The sequence below is a fragment of the Lycium barbarum genome, chromosome 7, assembly GCF_019175385.1.
Source record: "Lycium barbarum isolate Lr01 chromosome 7, ASM1917538v2, whole genome shotgun sequence".
NCBI lineage: Eukaryota > Viridiplantae > Streptophyta > Magnoliopsida > Solanales > Solanaceae > Lycium > Lycium barbarum.
The window spans coordinates 13,602,714-13,620,198 of record NC_083343.1 but is presented as its reverse complement, the minus strand read 5'-3'; the positions used below and the strand labels follow the sequence as shown (position 1 = coordinate 13,620,198).

The window sequence follows — 17,485 nt, the reverse complement described above, 5'->3', positions numbered from 1 at the left end:
ACCATCTAGAAGAAGCATCTATTAGGACCATAAAATATCTAAATGACCCACTCGGGGGGTGAATTGGTCCACAAATATCCCCATGTATACGTTCCAAAAATTCAGGGGATTCAAACTCAACCTTTGTAGGTGATGGCCTAATAATTAACTTGCCTTGATAACAAGAAGGGCAAGAAAATTCATTGTTTAAAAGAATCTTCAGGTTCTTTAATGGATGCCCATTTGAATTTTCTATAATTCGTCTCATCATTATAGATCCAGGGTGTCCCAATCGATCATGCCAAAGTACAAACGTATTGGAGTCCATAAACTTCTGGTTTACGACAGAATGTGCCTCAATTACTCCAATTTTTGTCCAATATAAGCCAGAAGACAAAGCAGGAAACTTTTCTATAACAACTTTCTGGCCAGAGACATCCTTGGTGATACCAATATATTCAAGATTCATCTCATCCATTGTTTTAATATGGTATCCATTTTGACGGATGTCTTTAAAACTTAATAAGTTCCTTCTGGACTTAGGAGAGAACATGACATCCTTTATAATGAGTTTTGTTCCCTTAGGCAAAATTATGGCGGCTCTTCCAGAGCCTTCAATCAAATTAGTACTACCAGAAATGGTATTAACATTTGCCTTACCCATAAGTAAATGAGAAAAATATTTCTTGTCCTTGAAGATCGTGTGTGTGGTAGCAGAATCAATCAAACATATGTCTTCATAATTGGATTTTAATCCAAACTTACCTTGAGAGTTATCCATATCTTCGAATGAAATGACACAAACAAAGCAAAATAAATACTAAGTATTAGAAATTCCAGTAAACTAAATACAAACCAAAGTTGTACAAAAAAATGAAACTACATACCAATACAACGTTTCAATATAATAATCCGAGCCAATATATCATTTAGGATATTTACTTAACTTATTAGGTCAACAAACTAATTTAATAACAGATTTCTGTGGATAACCAAAAATTTCTTATACCGAAACAAGGACTCGAAATTAAAAATTATGATTAACAGAGTTGCTGTAAACAATCGCTATAAATAGTACTGTACCCATAATTTCCTTTTCTTTAGTTAGGAAAAATAAGCATTTACGAGGTGTAAAGCAAGTACATAAAATAAAAAATAAAAAAATCTACACATGCTATTCCTTAATCACGTGAGAATCAATCGTAAAGCAATATGCAGAGACGGGAATAACAAATATTAAATTCTTCTACTATCAAAAATAATATGTTCGCATTCAGCCTCTTTTCTCTCACTCTCTCTTGACATCATTTGTAAAGCTTTCTGCATATTGCTTTGCTAATCAATTATACTTGCCTTGGATCTCTTTCACTGTAAACTAAATTCCTATTGACATCATATCACAATTGCAACAAATATTGTGGTGTAAAGAAGTAACAATATGCGGTAAAAAACATGGTTGACTTTTAATCCAACCCAATCACTTTGTAACCACTTCTCTATTCTTCCGTTTCCATATATATCAAGTAGAAAAAATGGAAATTAAATAGTTATATGTATATAATAGAACTCAATGCAGTTGCAGTTATAATGTTTAACCAAATTGGTTATAGAATTTGCACCTTCATTAATGATTTACTCACGACAAATCAGATTAAAATTTTATTAATAACTAATTATAACAAACTGACTAAATCTAGACTAATTAAAAATAGTACTCATGTAAACAACTACTGTCACATGGTCTTTTATTCATCAACTACTACGACTAGTAAAGATTAAAATAAACAACTCAATCATCTCTAACCACAGAACCATGATCAATCAAGTGATTTATCTTTCCTTCAGGATGCTCAAAGAAATCTGCTACATCCAAGTGTGTGATGTCAATTTGATTTTCAGAGATAAAATTAGCTTCGAGATTTTTCTCTTTTCTTTTAATTGATGCCTGATAAAGCTCAACCAAGTGCTTTGCCGTACGACAGGTACGTGACCAGTGTCCACTTCCACCACATCGATAGCATTTGTTTTCTGAGCCACGTGCTTCTGGCACTTCATGCCTATCATCCTTCTTTTTCCCCTTTTGGTGGTGATTTTTCTTTGAAGAGTGATTAACACCAGAAAATAATTTCTTCTTTGACCATTATCACGACCACGACTATTATCATGACCACGACCGGGGCCACGACCTTTTCCACGCCTGGAGTAGTGGGCATACACCTCATTCACTTCGGGGAGTAGTGCAGCGCCAGTAGGTCGATTCTCGTGATTTTTCATCAGCAAATCATTATTTTGTTCAGCCACAAGAAGATGAGAAATCAAATCACAATACTTTGTGAAACCTTTCTCTCGATATTGCTGCTGCAGGAGCACATTCGAGGCATGAAAAGTGGAGAACGTCTTTTCCAGCTTATCATAATCACTAATCTTTTCTCCACATAGTGTCAATATAGAAGTAATTCTGAACATCTCAGAGTTATACTTCATAACTGATTTGAAATCTTGTAGCCTTAGATTGATCCATTCATGTCGTGCTTTTGGGAGGAAGACCATCTTCAGGTGGTCATACCTTTCTTTCAAGTTTTTCCATAAAACGAGTGGATTCTTTATAGTAAGATATTCAATTTTCAGGTCCTCATCAAGATGATGACGCAAGAATATCATAGCGTTAGCATTTTCTTGGTTGGATGCTTTATTATTTTCTTTAATGGTGTCTCCAAGACCCATAGCATCAAGATGGATTTCGGCATCTAGCACCCATGATAGATAGTTCTTGCCCGAAATATCAAGGGCAACGAACTCGAGTTTTGTAAGGTTAGCCATAAAATAGAGAGAATAAAAATATTACCTTAACCTTCAAAAATTCCTTGAGACGGTAGAGTCTCGTGCTGATAACGTGTTATAAAATAAAACTAAGCACTAAAAATAAGTAAGTAGTATGACTCACACACAGAGAGAGAAACGAAGAATACTTTGTTTTACTAATTTTTGTTCTGCGATCCATCAACAGAATGAATGTATATATATAGCCTCATTACTTGAGAATGATATATTACTACAATGATGGTCATCTGGGCTCACATGGCAACATCATCATGACTTTGTCATCATAACTTTGGTCATCCACTATCTCCCTCCACACTACATGGACATCCACTATCATTTCATAACAAACTACTTTTTGTTTGTCATTTATTTGCTATCGATCGAGAATCAATATTTTTTTAAAGATAAAGTAGAATAAAGTAATTGATTGTTTTGATCAAAGTATACATATTCAAAAATTATACAAATACATTACTATATAAGTTACAATTACTTTCTCCATTACAGTTTATGAATCAACATTTTCTAATTTTTAGTCTATTTAAAAAAGAATTATAGCTTTTTAATTTTGAAAATAATTTAAACTTTTTATTTTAACTTAGTGACAAGATTTATAATCACACAAACATTATCATGACATGCTACGATCACAAACTTTTTAATTTTAGAAAGAAAAAAAATCCTTCTTAAACTTTTGTCCAGTTAAATTATATTACATTAACTAAAATGGATGGAGTATTAGTTTTCATCTCAAAATGGTGAAACTTATTTTTAAAACTTTTGATCATTGTGCTAATAACTGTTTAAAGGAATTTTCCATGGAATGTGTATGCGTCTACATGAATGCTGAGTGAAATCATCTAAGTATGTCATTTCAGGGACAAGATATAAAGTTGCTTCTAAATTGCTGTTACTCATCGAAATAAAATTGGAAGAAAATATATAGTTGCTAACTATATGTAGTTGTGGGATTAGAGATAAATGTGTCTTTCTTTATTATATAATGAAGAGTAAAAGAGTTGTTTACCTAGCATTATTTCTTTGTTTTTCTCAATTTTTAGATTTATGAAGGTACTTAGCCATAATATTAGTCATGAAAACAAGATTATGTAGTTTTTTAGGTTTCTTTGACGCAGAAATTGTAAGTTCTTGTATTAATCAAGTAGTGGTTGAATTTTATCATTAAACACGTGGAAATAAAAAGTTGAAAAGAAAAAGAAAAACAGGAAGAAAAAAAAACAAATGCAGAGGGTAAAATGAGTGCTCAACTTTATTTCCAGAATCATTCATTTATTTATAGTTGCATAAAGGGTGGCTACAAATATAATTATAAAGTGGCTAAAACAGAAATACAAGTTTAAGGAAAAAATTGTAAGTTGGCTCCGGTCCTTTTTGAATGATTGGACCTTCTTCTCTGAATTATAATTGGCCTGCACAAATGGTTAACAAAATTTCTTCCTCATAAAATTTCTGGCATAGAGATAAAGCTTTTTCTCTCTATGGAAAATACTCATTACTCTAAAAATATCTCGCATGATTTTCTTTCTGATTTTTTCACCAAAACATGGAATTTATTTTTATCGAATTTCACTAATGCATACTTCCTATGTCTCAATTTATATGATACACTTTCATTTTTAGTCTGTTAAAAAAAAACAGTTACCTCCCTATAATTACAAATAACTTAACTTTAAAATTTTCTTTTTATGCTTAATGAAATAATTTATAGTCACACAAATGTCTAAGGTTTGTTTTAGACCGCATTTCAAAAATCTTCATTTCTTTCTTAAACTTAATTTGTTTCAAGTCAAATGATACCACATAAATTGAGACGGAGGGAGTAATTTTTATTAGAATTCTGAAACATGCAAAATGTATATGCGAAATGCGACTTACATGAGTTTTAAGTTAATTGAGGTAATAAACCCTTTGAAAAACGATGTTTGTCTTAACTCACATTTGTTCGTAGGTGTTTGGCCATAGAAACCAAATATTTTTCACTTTATTTGAAATGTTTGAAGTTGGAGTTAGAGTTGTGTTTTGGTTATTGTTTTTGCAAAGATTATTTGGTTGTTTGAATGTACCGAAAGTGAAAAAAAGCGAAAAAAGTGAAAACAGGGCTTTAGGTGTTTTCCAAATTCCACATACAGTTGCATTTGAAATTTTAGGCCAAACGCTGATTTTCAAATAAAGTGAAAAATATTCCCAAAAAAGTGAATAATTCTCATGACCAAACGGGTTCGTAAAATATAATTTGTAGATCACCTTTCTAAAATACAATTTTTAAATCCCATGTCAAAAATGTAATTTATTAAAAGCAATTTCAGAAATGCATTAACTATTCCTTGTATGTAAACCACTTTCACTTATTCGTTTTGCATATATTTAAAATTGAAGGCAAATTAACAATCAATTTACTACTGAAAACTAATTGAGACTAGTAACGCTTGCATGCCTTATTTGAGACTACTTAGACAGTTGGTTTAAACTGATCGACTAACTGATGAGTCGTGAAATTACGGCTCATTCGATGCCAATTACTTAGTCTTTTGCAAATCCCCAAGTGCTTTTGATGTCGTTTCTCGTGTTTTTGTGTCAATTTGTAGAATAACATGTGCCGGAAGCAACTTGAAGCAAAACGAAGCAAAATGAAGCAAAAACCCAGTAGAACTGAACAATGGCACGACCTGCGATTCGCAGGTACCACACGCGAATCGCAGGTGGTGCAGCACTTGTTGACAGAGAGGATCAAAGAAGACACCACAGGTGACACCACCTGCGACACCACCTGCGAGTCGCAGGTGTAACATGCGAATCGCGGACGGTGCAGCACTTGTTGACAGAGAGGATCAAAGAGGACACCACAGGAGACACCACCTGCGACACCACCTGCGAGTCGCAGGTGTAACATGCGAATCGCGGACTGTGTCGCGGATGGTGCCCAACAATTATCTGAAGAGGCGACACCTGCGATGGTCTGGTGAAATCCGCGATTCGCGGGTCGAACATGCGACGCTAGGTGCGAATCGCACCCTATGCGCAGGGGCAATTTTGTCTGGAAATTGTTCCCGTTTTGGACATGCTATAAATAGATTTGCTAGGGTTTTGGTTTATTTTATCCTGCAGTTTTTGGCATAGACTCTTGGGAAGTCATTTACTGTTGGGTGTTGAAGCACTTAAGAGATTTCTTTTAGCTTTGTCATCTTCTTCATCCAACACTTTTGTAAGCTTTATGAATACATTTTACTTGATTGATTTACTTTTAATGAATATTAGTAGCTAATCTTTCAGCTAAGGTTGTGGTATCCAATGTGCTAGTTATGTGATTGGGTTTCGTATTCATACTATATTTATATGCTAATGGTGTTTTCTATTAACTCTTCAAGCATAAATGTCTTGTGATGGTGTACAACATTACTTGTGCCTTAATACCATTACTTTGCTTGGAAAAGAAAGTAGAGGTTAGGAAAAGAGTTAATAGCAACAATGTGGGTCATTAAATCCATCTAATAGCTTGAGCTAGGAATAGGAAAGCTAGTTGAGGCTACATGGGTGCTTTCTTATAAAACATCCTAGGGCTTGGAAAAGCTTAGGATGAAATTTGCTGATTTGGTTGGAAAACTTTTGGCAAGAATCGCGTAACCTTTGGCTTAATGCACCTAGGCAAATAAATAAGTTGAATTGATACCCAAACGCATTACTCTCTATTGGAACCACAACCTTAGTCCCGTTTACCAATTGTTTACATCCTATAATCATTCTCAGTCTTTAATGAACAACCAACAATCAAACTTTTATTATATTTCCTTTCCTCTTGAAATATAGACTAATAGTCAGGTGTTACACTTATCGAGTATATTTCTTCATTGTATTCCCTGTGGGATCGACCCCGACTCATAGTTGGGTAAAATATATTTGCATACGACCGTGCCCATTCTAATTAATAGGGTGGATTTGGACGTTATCACTAACCTATGGAGTGACTGATAGTTCGAGTAGTGGAAGGACTTGAAAGGCAATTGTAAGAGATTGAAACGGTATAATCCATTACTTTTGGCCTTATCGGTTGATCAAACGACTACGCCTAGCTTTCAATCAACTACGTTCAATTCTAAAACCTTGCTTATTTAATCATATATGAAATAACTAGAGCTGTGCTTGAGGTCTGGAGATTATTTCAAGTAAAGATGTTTGTCTAGGTCTTGAAGTGCATTATGGTAACAAGTTATTGTTTGCAGTGCTTTATATTGCATATCACCTTTAACATATGAGTATAAAATGCAAGATTTAATGGACTGGATTTTTAGGTCCACCATGGACCAATATTTTAGCGATTTGTTTTAACTATTTTTCTGTGTAATTTGCACTTGCTTCACCTTTTTGGGAAGTAAATTTTTTCAAAATATGGATACACATTTACATGAGAAGCTCCAATTAAAGGTTTTTTCAATATAACATAGATACATATTTACCATAACTAACAACATTATTCTACTTTCAAAATATAGCAATGAAAGTAATGGGGGTATGGGCGGGTAATTATTTTGGTTTGAGGGGACACACGCGTTCTTTTCCCTAAAAGTAATACAAAACATACACAACGTAACTTCCAACAAATCCACAAAATTAGAGATTTTGGAGATTTTTTCTTTCTTCCTAACTTTTCTTTCCCACAAATCCTAGCCCTCGTTGTCCTCATGCCACTCTTTACAGTCGCCGCGTGCCGTAACTGCTCTGTTGGAAAATTATTGGAGCTTCATTGGAAAATTCAAGGGCTTTTTTCATTGTTTTTTTTTTTCGCCGGAGGTTTTTTCTTCACCGGAGTTTTCTCCCATTGCTTCCACAACTTCTTCTCTCCATATGTGTATGTCACGTGCATCTCAAGTATGTATAATATTGTACACGACACGCAACATTCACAAGACATGCATGTGATATACACACATTATAAAGTGATACACATACTTGTATATCGTTGTATGTACTTGTACAGCGTGTGTATGCCATTACATGTGGAATAATACATATGAAATACAATAATATACACTCGACATATACCCCCACATACACCAAACATACACCAGACAGATTCAAGCCATATACTCATTTCACCACCAATAGAGATGTTAGCTCGTATAGTACTCTCTCAAAGTCTGATGATTGATCCTACTTGATGTAGGAAGTGTTTATGTCCTACCATGAAATGGTGGAAAGGTCTCCGAACCGCCGACGTCGTGGTTGGCAACCACGTGATCTAATCCCTTGAGCTACAAGCCCCACGTCGTCTCCATTGGTTTGCCGAAAAACAACATCACCTACCTGAGCAAGAGTTGTGCTCCCCAGAGGCGAATTCAGGATTTCAAGAGGATGAGCTCATCTTAAAAAAAAAATTCTGAAAAAAGACACAAAAGTGTATTTAGTAGGGTTCAATCCCACAATCTTGAGTGATTAAGCCCAGCACTTAACCAGTGCTCCACTTGGTCTAGTTTGACCATGTGTTCCTTCAGTTAATATTAGATATATTTTAAGGATTATATACATAATATACTGAGTTTAGTCGGGTGACCATAGATTCACGTGACCAATTTTTTATACATAGATTCGTGCCTGTGCTCACCAGGTAAAATCGGAGAAGGCACGGTAATATCAGTAGCTTCCTGTCTAATCCAGGAAAGAAACATTGTAGTAATTCGGTAAAATGGATATTAAGACACAAATATGTAGGTCTCCTAAATTTTGAAGTAAAAATGTGTGTGCCAAAGTTTTGAATTGCATTATGGCAAATTGTTGACAGTACTTTTTCTTGCATACACGTTTAACATATCTGTGTATAAATTATATAATGCAAGATTCAATGGACTGGATTTGTAGGGGCCACCATGGACCAATATTTAGCGTGTTGTTCTAAGTTCTAACTAATATTCTTTGTGTACTTTGGACGTTGCTTAACCTTTTTGGGAAGTTAGAAAATATGGTATACATATGAGATGTCGTTTTTGGACAAAATTTTCAAAGTGCTTTAATTTGCGGTTGGAATATTGTCGGGAGAAAGGTGTTAATCAAGACCATAATAATGAGGCTAATAGTATCTTACAGTAAAATAGTTATTACTGTATTAAGTTCATGAGTTTGTATTTCAAACTCCACTTGGTGGTAATTTTGGATTATGGTGCAAAATGACCTCATAAGAGATATATTTAAATCTTTGTTGTGTAACTGCTACAGAGAATTGTATGCTTTAGTTGTGTGTGAAGAAAATTAGGAGAATGTTTCACCCATAAATTTCGATGTGATTTTTGGGGAATAGGTTTGGAAGGAATTATAGTTTATGTTACATGGTTCAAATACAATAAAGATTTACTCCCTCTGTTCACTTTTACTTGTCCAATATTCTAAAAATAAATTTTCACTTTTACTTGTCACTTTTAGCATATCAAGAGAACAGAGGGAGTAAATCTTTTTTTCCTTACCCATAGTATTAATTACTCACTTCAAATCATTTTTCAAATCCAATATGCATCAATTAATATGGGCACATTGATAAATTATGTACTCCATTTATTATTTTCAGCGTGAAAAATCCAAAGTGGATAAGTAAAAGTGAACGGAGGGAGTATGTAAGGTAAGATATTTAAAGTACTAAATGTTACGGCTTCCTACATAATTCAAATAAGGAAAATATTTAATAAGACAAATTTTAGTTGATTTCAATGTCCAAAATTTTGAAAAAGAAATGACAAAAACGTGATTTTCAGCTCATTTCTGCAACTCTTAGGCAAAGACGCGAGTTGTGCAAACTTATTTCAACATTGATTCTTCAATCAAGATTAGTATTTCAAAAAAGTCATGTCTAAGTGCTTCCAAATAATGTTTAAAATGTGAGTATGAGTTCGTAGGGGCAAGCAAGTCAATACTTTTTATGTTTTTCATGGAAATTATGCTTTGTGCTATCTTAATTAAGTACGTTATGATATTCTTCATGAAATATATATGATGACTTATGTGTTAAAATGTAAAGATAACACCTATTACCATATTTCATAAATGATTTATCAATATGTTACAAGAATGATGAAAATATTTATGTGAAAAACTAATAATGTACAATCTGATATGAACTTTGTAATTGATTTTCAAGTTCCAATGTCATGTTGAATCCATAAGTACTAAGTTTGATTCTAAATGATGTTATAGGGGCCTAGATATAAACTAATTTTCTATAGGTTAAAATCCAAACGAAGTCATATTTTCAGAGTTAAATATTTTATGAGTACCTTTAGGCAATCGAGTGTGTGTTTGGGCAAAAAAGGTTCAATGCCTTAGAAACTACACGGGGGCCAACTTAATTCGTTATACCCCGAGAGTTATTCTAGCATATTTATTCAGCCGATACCCCAAAATGGAATCTTGTTCAATGTCAGTATCTATATGTACTTCCCAATACAAATTAATCTATGTATATGTTATGTTATGAAAGGCCTAATGACACATGTTCAATTTTAGAAAGTGCAATTGGGTACAATGTTGTTGGTGGATTTAGAAAACAGATGGATCAAATTAGGGAGTTGGTTGAGTTGCCATTGAGGCATCCGCAGCTTTTTAGGTACATTGGTGTGAAACACCCTAAAGGAATCGGATTCTCTTGTTTGGACCTCTTGGTTCGAGGAAAACTACGATAACCCGAGCTGTGGCTAAGGAAAGTGGTGCCTTTTCTTTCTCATCAACGAACCTGAGATCATGTCTAAGATGGCTGGTGAGAGTGAGGCTAATTTGAGGAAGCTGAGAAGAATGCACCTTCTATAATCTTTATCGATGAGGTTGATCCATTCGCGCCTATAGAGAATAATAGACTCATGGGGAGGTAGAAATGAGGGTCATTTCGCAGATTCTGACGTTGATGGATGGACTTAAATCACTTGCACATGCGATCGTTATGGCTGGCACGAATAGGCCTAATAGCATTGATCCTGCATTGAGGAAGGTTTGGGAGATTCGACAGGGAGATTGACATTGGCGCCTTAAGATATATACTTTGTGTCCACACGAAGAACATGAAGCTGGAGAGGATGTTGATTTGGAAAGCGTTACAAGAAACACACACGGTCATGTCGGGGCTGATTTAGAAGCGTTGACTACTGAGGCCGCGCTTCAATGAATTAGGGAGAAGATGGATGTGATTGACTTGGAAGATGATAGTGTTGATGCTGAGATGCTCAATTCCATGGCAGTTAGTAATGAAGACTTCAAGCCTGCCCTAGACAGTAGCAAACCCTTATGCTCTTTGTGAGACAGTTCTTGAAGCTCCAAACTTTCGTGGGATGATATTGGAGGGCGCGAGAGTGTAAAACAGGAGGTTCAATAGATGGCCAACGAAAGCCAAGTAAAGTGCTACAGTGGATTCGGATAATTTGAACTTGGTGAAACAACGGTAAAATATTCATTTGACAGAAATCACGAGGTGTGTTATGCTTAACATCGCCTAAGTTTATGAAAAATGGTATAGTTTCACGAGCCAAAATCACTTAAGTCATGATGGCATCTACACCGTACCCCAATTCGATAGACGTACCAATGTCCAGTTTTAACCAATTTTTGTTATTAACAAATACAGTGTCAAAGGTCGTGAATTGCTCACAATGTGGTGTGTAGAAAGTGAAGCCAACGTCAGAAAGGTTTTTTACGAGGCACGCCAATATGCATCTTGCATTCTGTTCTTCGACGAATTGGACTCAATTCCTAGTAAGAGAAGAAGTTCAGTAGGTGATGCTGATAGAGTCTTGAATTAGTTCCTAACTGAAATGGATGGAGTGACAGCCAAAAAAAACGTTTTCGTGGTAGATGCAATCAATAGGTGAAATGAAGAGCATTTTCAGCCCGAAAATTAGTTTTAAGGGTAATTAGGATCCAATAGATGAAAAAAAGACAATTTTAAACCATTTTCGATAAGATAAGTTAGGGACATTTTTTATCCTCTTCCACTAGAAAATGATGAAAGAGAAGATAAAGGAAAAATCAAACAAACGAGAATAAGAAAGCCTTTTCATTTGGCTTAATGCATATGCAACCCTCTGAACTTGTCCCTTTTTTCTATTTTGGTACCTTAGCTAAGCGTTGTTCCTATTGAACCCCTGAACTCGTCCTCAAGTGTGTCTATGAAACACGATCTGACTTACATAGTATTCTATCTTCAATGTAGCAACATGCTAATATATATTCTAATTTAATTATGCCATCTTTTAGCTAAGTTTAGCAACAATTGCGAGGGGAAAAAAGAGTAAGTTCTTAATTAAGCTGGCAGTGGAAGAGCAGAATCAGCAGAAACCGACACATCCATGACCCAAAGAATAGCTTACCACACGTTTAAAATATTACTTCACCTTCATTACCACAATTTAATTTTTGCTTCTAATAAAAATTAGATTTAGAGGGTTTAATATACACACACACACTTGAGGACGAGTTCAGGGATTCAATAGGAACAACACTTAGTTGAGGTGTCAAAATGGAAAAAAGGGACAAGTTTAGGAGGCTGCATATGCATTAAGCCTTTTCATTTTCACATGAATGACAATTGTTAAATAATGTGTAAATATGAACTTTAAATCCAACCGAAAACTCAAATACTAAAAACGGAAATATAAGAAGTTATTGAGACATCCAACTAAAAACTATTATTAGAGTGAAACAAAAAAGAAAGAAAGTTGTTACACCATGGCCCATACATAGTCTTCTTCTATAATTCAGAAATATAAAACCTCTCTACAATACTCAAACCTAAGCAGCCGAAATTGCTTCCCTAATTTGAAATGAAAACAAACATATAAAGCCTTTTGAAGAGCTTTTAAAGGAGGAAGAGATTAAAACAATCATATCAGCTCAAAGGATTTCAATTTTCTTTTTAATTTATATTTGACACACCTCCAGAAAACCCAAAAATCTATTTCTTTCAATTGTGGTTGATTATAGGATTCAATATGGTGGCGACTATTGAAAATTCTCTTGCTTTGTAGTTATATAGATTAGCATTGAGGCACAAATTTTTGGAACGAAAAAAAAAAAAATCTTTTCCTATCCTTTGTATATCTTGAATGTCTGTCCAATTTAACATTTCTTACTTGGAATATATATCTAAATACAAAAGACTTTCACATGAGCACATGAAAAATAATGGAATGTGATAAATAAGAAAATTCTTATTATGACATACCATAGCTTACTTAAATAAGAGAAGGTTGCCGCTACTTAACTTCATTTTTCTTCAAATTTAAAGGAAGCATATTTTTAAATGCCATTTCTTCAAAGAAACTTAACTATGACCAAGTAAAATCTCCTTAACGTAAGCTTGGAGATTCACATTGGATGAACCATTGTCCTTCATAGCTTCCACAGCCAAATCCCTCCATTTCTTGGCTTTCTTTCTATATTCCTCACCTTCCATCACAATATTTATGCATCTCTCCACGTCATCCTTTTCAACAATACCTTCATTGTTGGTATTAACTCTGACTCCAGTCTTCAAACATCTTCAAGGAGCTTAGCATTACATCGTTGGTCACCCCAAAGTGGACATGCAACAACAGGCACGCCGAAAACTAAGCTTTCGAAAGTTGAGCATACAACAGTTATTGTTTGTATGCTCTGATACCATGTTGGTCACGAACTCAAACCCATAAGTCTTCACGGAATTATAAAATAAATCGAACTCTTCAAAGGATCCCTTAAAGTTGCCGTCGTAGCCATCAGAAAAAGGAGCAAAGCTTAGTCCTTGTACAGTTGGAAGATTAGAGATGCATTTGAAAGCTGATAGGCTAGTATAATAGGTGACTTTTACTCCTAAACTGACTAATCTCTTGGCAAATTGAAGGCATGGATTAATGTGACCTTGGCCTGGGAATGTCACAAGAAGAACATGACAATCATTCTTCTTCAAATTTTCCATTGCTATTATGGTGTATTTTTAGGCAAATTGAAAGGGCAGGTTGTATTCCTATGTATGCATGAGGTTTTAGAGTTTATTCAATGAGATAATTTTGGACATGGGGACCAAATTAAATGACGTTTGTGGTGACCAAATAATACATTTTTTATTCACTTCATTTGTACATTTTATAGAGATATGGCCACCAACTAGTGTCAGATATGACTCGCATATTGTAGATATATACAACATTATACCAAAAAAAAAAAAAGATATATACAATATGTAGTTGCCAAAATTATGTCAAAACAAAGTTGCATGTTATATTTTAAAGAATGATTGTTTTTAAGTGAATGAATTTGGAATCATTTCACATAATACGAGATCACTCATACTTGATTCTATTGGTTGTATGCTCAACATGATTGTTTTTAAGTGAATGAATTTGGAATCATTTCACATAATACAAGATCACTCATACTTGGTTCTATTGGCTATATGCTCAACATGTGAATAAACTAAAGGGAAAAATAGCAAAAGAGGGAGACAACATTTGTTTGCGCGGATCTTCTTTTGGGGTGGTCTTTAGATTTTGGCCCTCATATTTGTGGTTTTTAAGTTTTTCCCTTCGCGTAGACATCATGAGGTTCTGGGTTCGAACCCCTGCTCAGGCATAAAAATAAAAAATAATTTCGCAAGGCAAGAGTTGGGAAAGTTATTCCGGAGCCGGCATACGCGCGCTTAAGGCATGACTAAAGTTATGCCGGATCCGGCAGAACTTTTTGCATAGTTTAGTTGTCCTTATGGGGCAAAATTTTAGTTAAGCCATAACTAAAAGTATGCCCCATAAGGCGGAATCTTTCCTTAAGGCATAGACTTTGCCTTAAGGAAAAATTCCGCCTTATGACTTTTCCTTAAGGCATAGTTTAGTTATGCCTTATGGGGCAGACTCTTAGTTAAGGCATGACTAAAAGTATGCCCCATAAGACGGAACTTTTCCTTAAGGCATAACTAAAAGTTTGTCTTGCAAAGTAAATAAAATAAAATATATGCCTTAAGGCAATGTCTGCCCCCTCCGACCGACAGACTTTAGTTATGCCTTGAGTATGCGTATGCTGGCTCTGGCATAACTTTTTTCAAGCCTTGCCTTGCGAAATTATTTTTTATTTTTATGCCGGAGCGGGGGTTCGAACCCAGAACCTTAGGGTTTCTACGTGAAAGGCATCAATTAAAGACCACCCCAAAAGAAGGGCAACCCTGCGAATTGCCCGAGAGACAAAGATATTACCTATATACATATTGGGACACAAGCAATTCCCTTCAGGATACAACAAATCCCATGTTTATACCTGTAGATTTTTCTTAGCACTTCATGAAGGAAGACCTCTTTTATAGAGTTTGAAAAGTGACTATTCTAAATAGTCATCCACTACAACACAAGGCATATATTGCTACAAAATACGTTGTAGCTAAATATGAAATTTTCCGTGGCTAAACACTTTAGCCACAATTTTTTTTCCGTAGCATTCGTAGCTAAACGTTAGCTACAAACTTTACATGGTTCGTGGCTAAGTACTTATACTTATTGCTACAAAAAAAAGATCTGTTGTAGCTACCATGGCAGAAAATTCTTGCCACGAAAAATATACTTATAGCAAGTGATTTTATTATTTTGCCACGACGAACAAAATTTGTAGCTATCTTCATATTGTAGCCACAAGCTGTTGTATTGTAGCAAAATATTTAATTTATCTGCTACGCAAGCACAAATTTTATGGCTATTTCTATAGCTTAGTCTCGTGGCAATAATATTCATGTTTAGTCACGAATTAAAAAAATTCATAGCTATGAATTAAAGTATTTGCCACAAATATTTTCTTATGTAGCTAAGAATCCAAACCTTTAGCCATGAAATAAATAGCTTTATAGCTAAAAAGAATTTTTATTTGCTACGGAAAGTGAAAATCCATTGTCGTGTTCTTGATATGTGGCAATTATAGAAGTATATATGTCTAGCTACGAATTCAAAAACTCATAGCTAAACTTCTATACCTTTTTGTCACGGGGGATAAATTGTAGCAAAATATTTTCTTCATTTGCTATGGAAATAAAAATGTGTCCATGTTCTCATTTGCGTGGCAATTATATTTATGTTTAGCTACAAATTCAAAAATTTCATAGCTACTAATTAAAAATTTTACCACAATTATTATTAGCCATGATAATTGTACGTAGCTGAGAATTCATAGTTGGCATAAAATATATAAACAATTATAGCAGAATATCCTTAATTATGTAATAGATGCAATATATTAGAAAACAGACTTAATAAAGGTTCAACAATATTATTTAAAATAGTGAAACATCATTCTATTCAAACATATCGATATGTTTACAAGAAAAAGGAATGATTATTCATGTCCCCGTCGATTTTGGTGCTTTCATCACTCATCCAAAAGCTGCAACAACAATTGAAAAAAACAAATAAGAAAATGTTACAATAAAGTATTTTCGTTCAAACATTAAACTTTATTTGTTTATATGAATATTTTTCTAGAAAAATCACATATTACTAGATTAATAATAAGAAAATATAAATAAATTACTTACCGTTGCATTTGCATCATTTGATTGTTCACCTTGAGCTCCAAGCATAATTTGAATTATAAAATAATTCTAAGATACATAAAATTATACAAAAAATAAACATACAATTCAAGAACAAAAGTTAATACTATGAGTTAACAAAATTGTGCATTGGAGAAGAAGTAAAAAGCAAAATATACAAGAACGAGAATATTACCTCTTCCTGATCAGCAACTACATGCCCATGGCTAAACAAAAAATCTGTCCACATTTCCTAACCCATGTGGGTCATAAAAGATGAAACAAGTTTTTGGGTACAAATATTCATAGGCAGGCGTATTCAATTCTAGATCATAAAAGAGGTTAGTTGAAGTTGAGGCTAAAAGGCCTAGTTATGGAGTCGAGAAATTTGAAGATTGGTGACGGCACCTTTCTTTTTCTTTCTTTTGAGTGATTAGTTTTTTAGGGTTTTGGCTCTTTAATAGGAAAAGAAAGCTTTGATTTAGGCATAAAATAATTAGAGGAAAATAATTTGGAGGGAACTCTTTTTGTCTTTGTTTTTTGTGTTGTTAATTTAGTGTTCTTTTCAAAGTTAGTTACAAAGTTTTTTTATTTTTTATTATTATTAATTTCATAATTTAAAGGGGAACTGTTATGAATTCATCATGTTTCCCTCCTAAATCTTAATAATTAGAACAATAAAAAAAAGTTAGCTAAAAATTTTCTTAATAAAAATACATTGTAATTTGATGTAAACTAATTAAATTTATCCGTTTTAGTTTATAATTTATTAATCATTGAACATTGTTTGGAGTTAACACTTATTAATTTGATATAATTACTTAATCATAGGTTACATCTAACCATTATTTATTCAACTTATACTTTACAAGTAAGATTTATTCTAATCAAATGGTAAATACCTATAATTACACTAAAATATATTGTTCCGATAGAATAGGTTCGAGTCAAATAACAATTCTCGAAGCACTTGATCGAGATGAAGCTTGATTTGGATTAGTAAAGATGGTTTTGTTTAAATTCGATATTAATAATTAATCAAATTTAATTAGATATAACCTCCTATTTATTTAAATTATTTGAACACAATTAAGAGCTTGTAAAATTGAATCGAATAGAAAGATGAACACCTCTGACTACACTAGCTCGATAAAGGTA

The 17,485-nt window shown here is 33.8% G+C and overlaps 1 protein-coding gene, 1 long non-coding RNA gene and 1 pseudogene across 2 annotated transcripts; 1 reads left to right on the top strand and 2 right to left on the bottom strand.

Annotated features, from left to right (window-relative positions):
- Positions 1-1,768: 1,768 nt before the first annotated feature.
- On the bottom strand, positions 1,769-2,799 carry LOC132601296 (uncharacterized). Its single transcript, XM_060314397.1, has 2 exons — positions 1,971-2,799; positions 1,769-1,839 (listed from the first exon to the last, which is right to left on the bottom strand). The coding sequence occupies exons 1-2, from the start codon at positions 2,797-2,799 to the stop codon at positions 1,769-1,771; spliced, it is 900 nt and encodes a 299-aa protein (XP_060170380.1).
- Positions 2,800-10,256: 7,457 nt separating this feature from the next.
- LOC132601295 (cell division control protein 48 homolog E-like) lies at positions 10,257-11,164 on the top strand (annotated as a pseudogene).
- Positions 11,165-16,020: 4,856 nt separating this feature from the next.
- On the bottom strand, positions 16,021-16,873 carry LOC132602153 (uncharacterized). The gene is made up of 3 exons (XR_009567625.1): positions 16,524-16,873; positions 16,331-16,396; positions 16,021-16,179 (listed from the first exon to the last, which is right to left on the bottom strand). It is a non-coding gene; the product is annotated as an uncharacterized LOC132602153 (long non-coding RNA).
- Between the last annotated feature and the right edge of the window lie 612 nt (positions 16,874-17,485).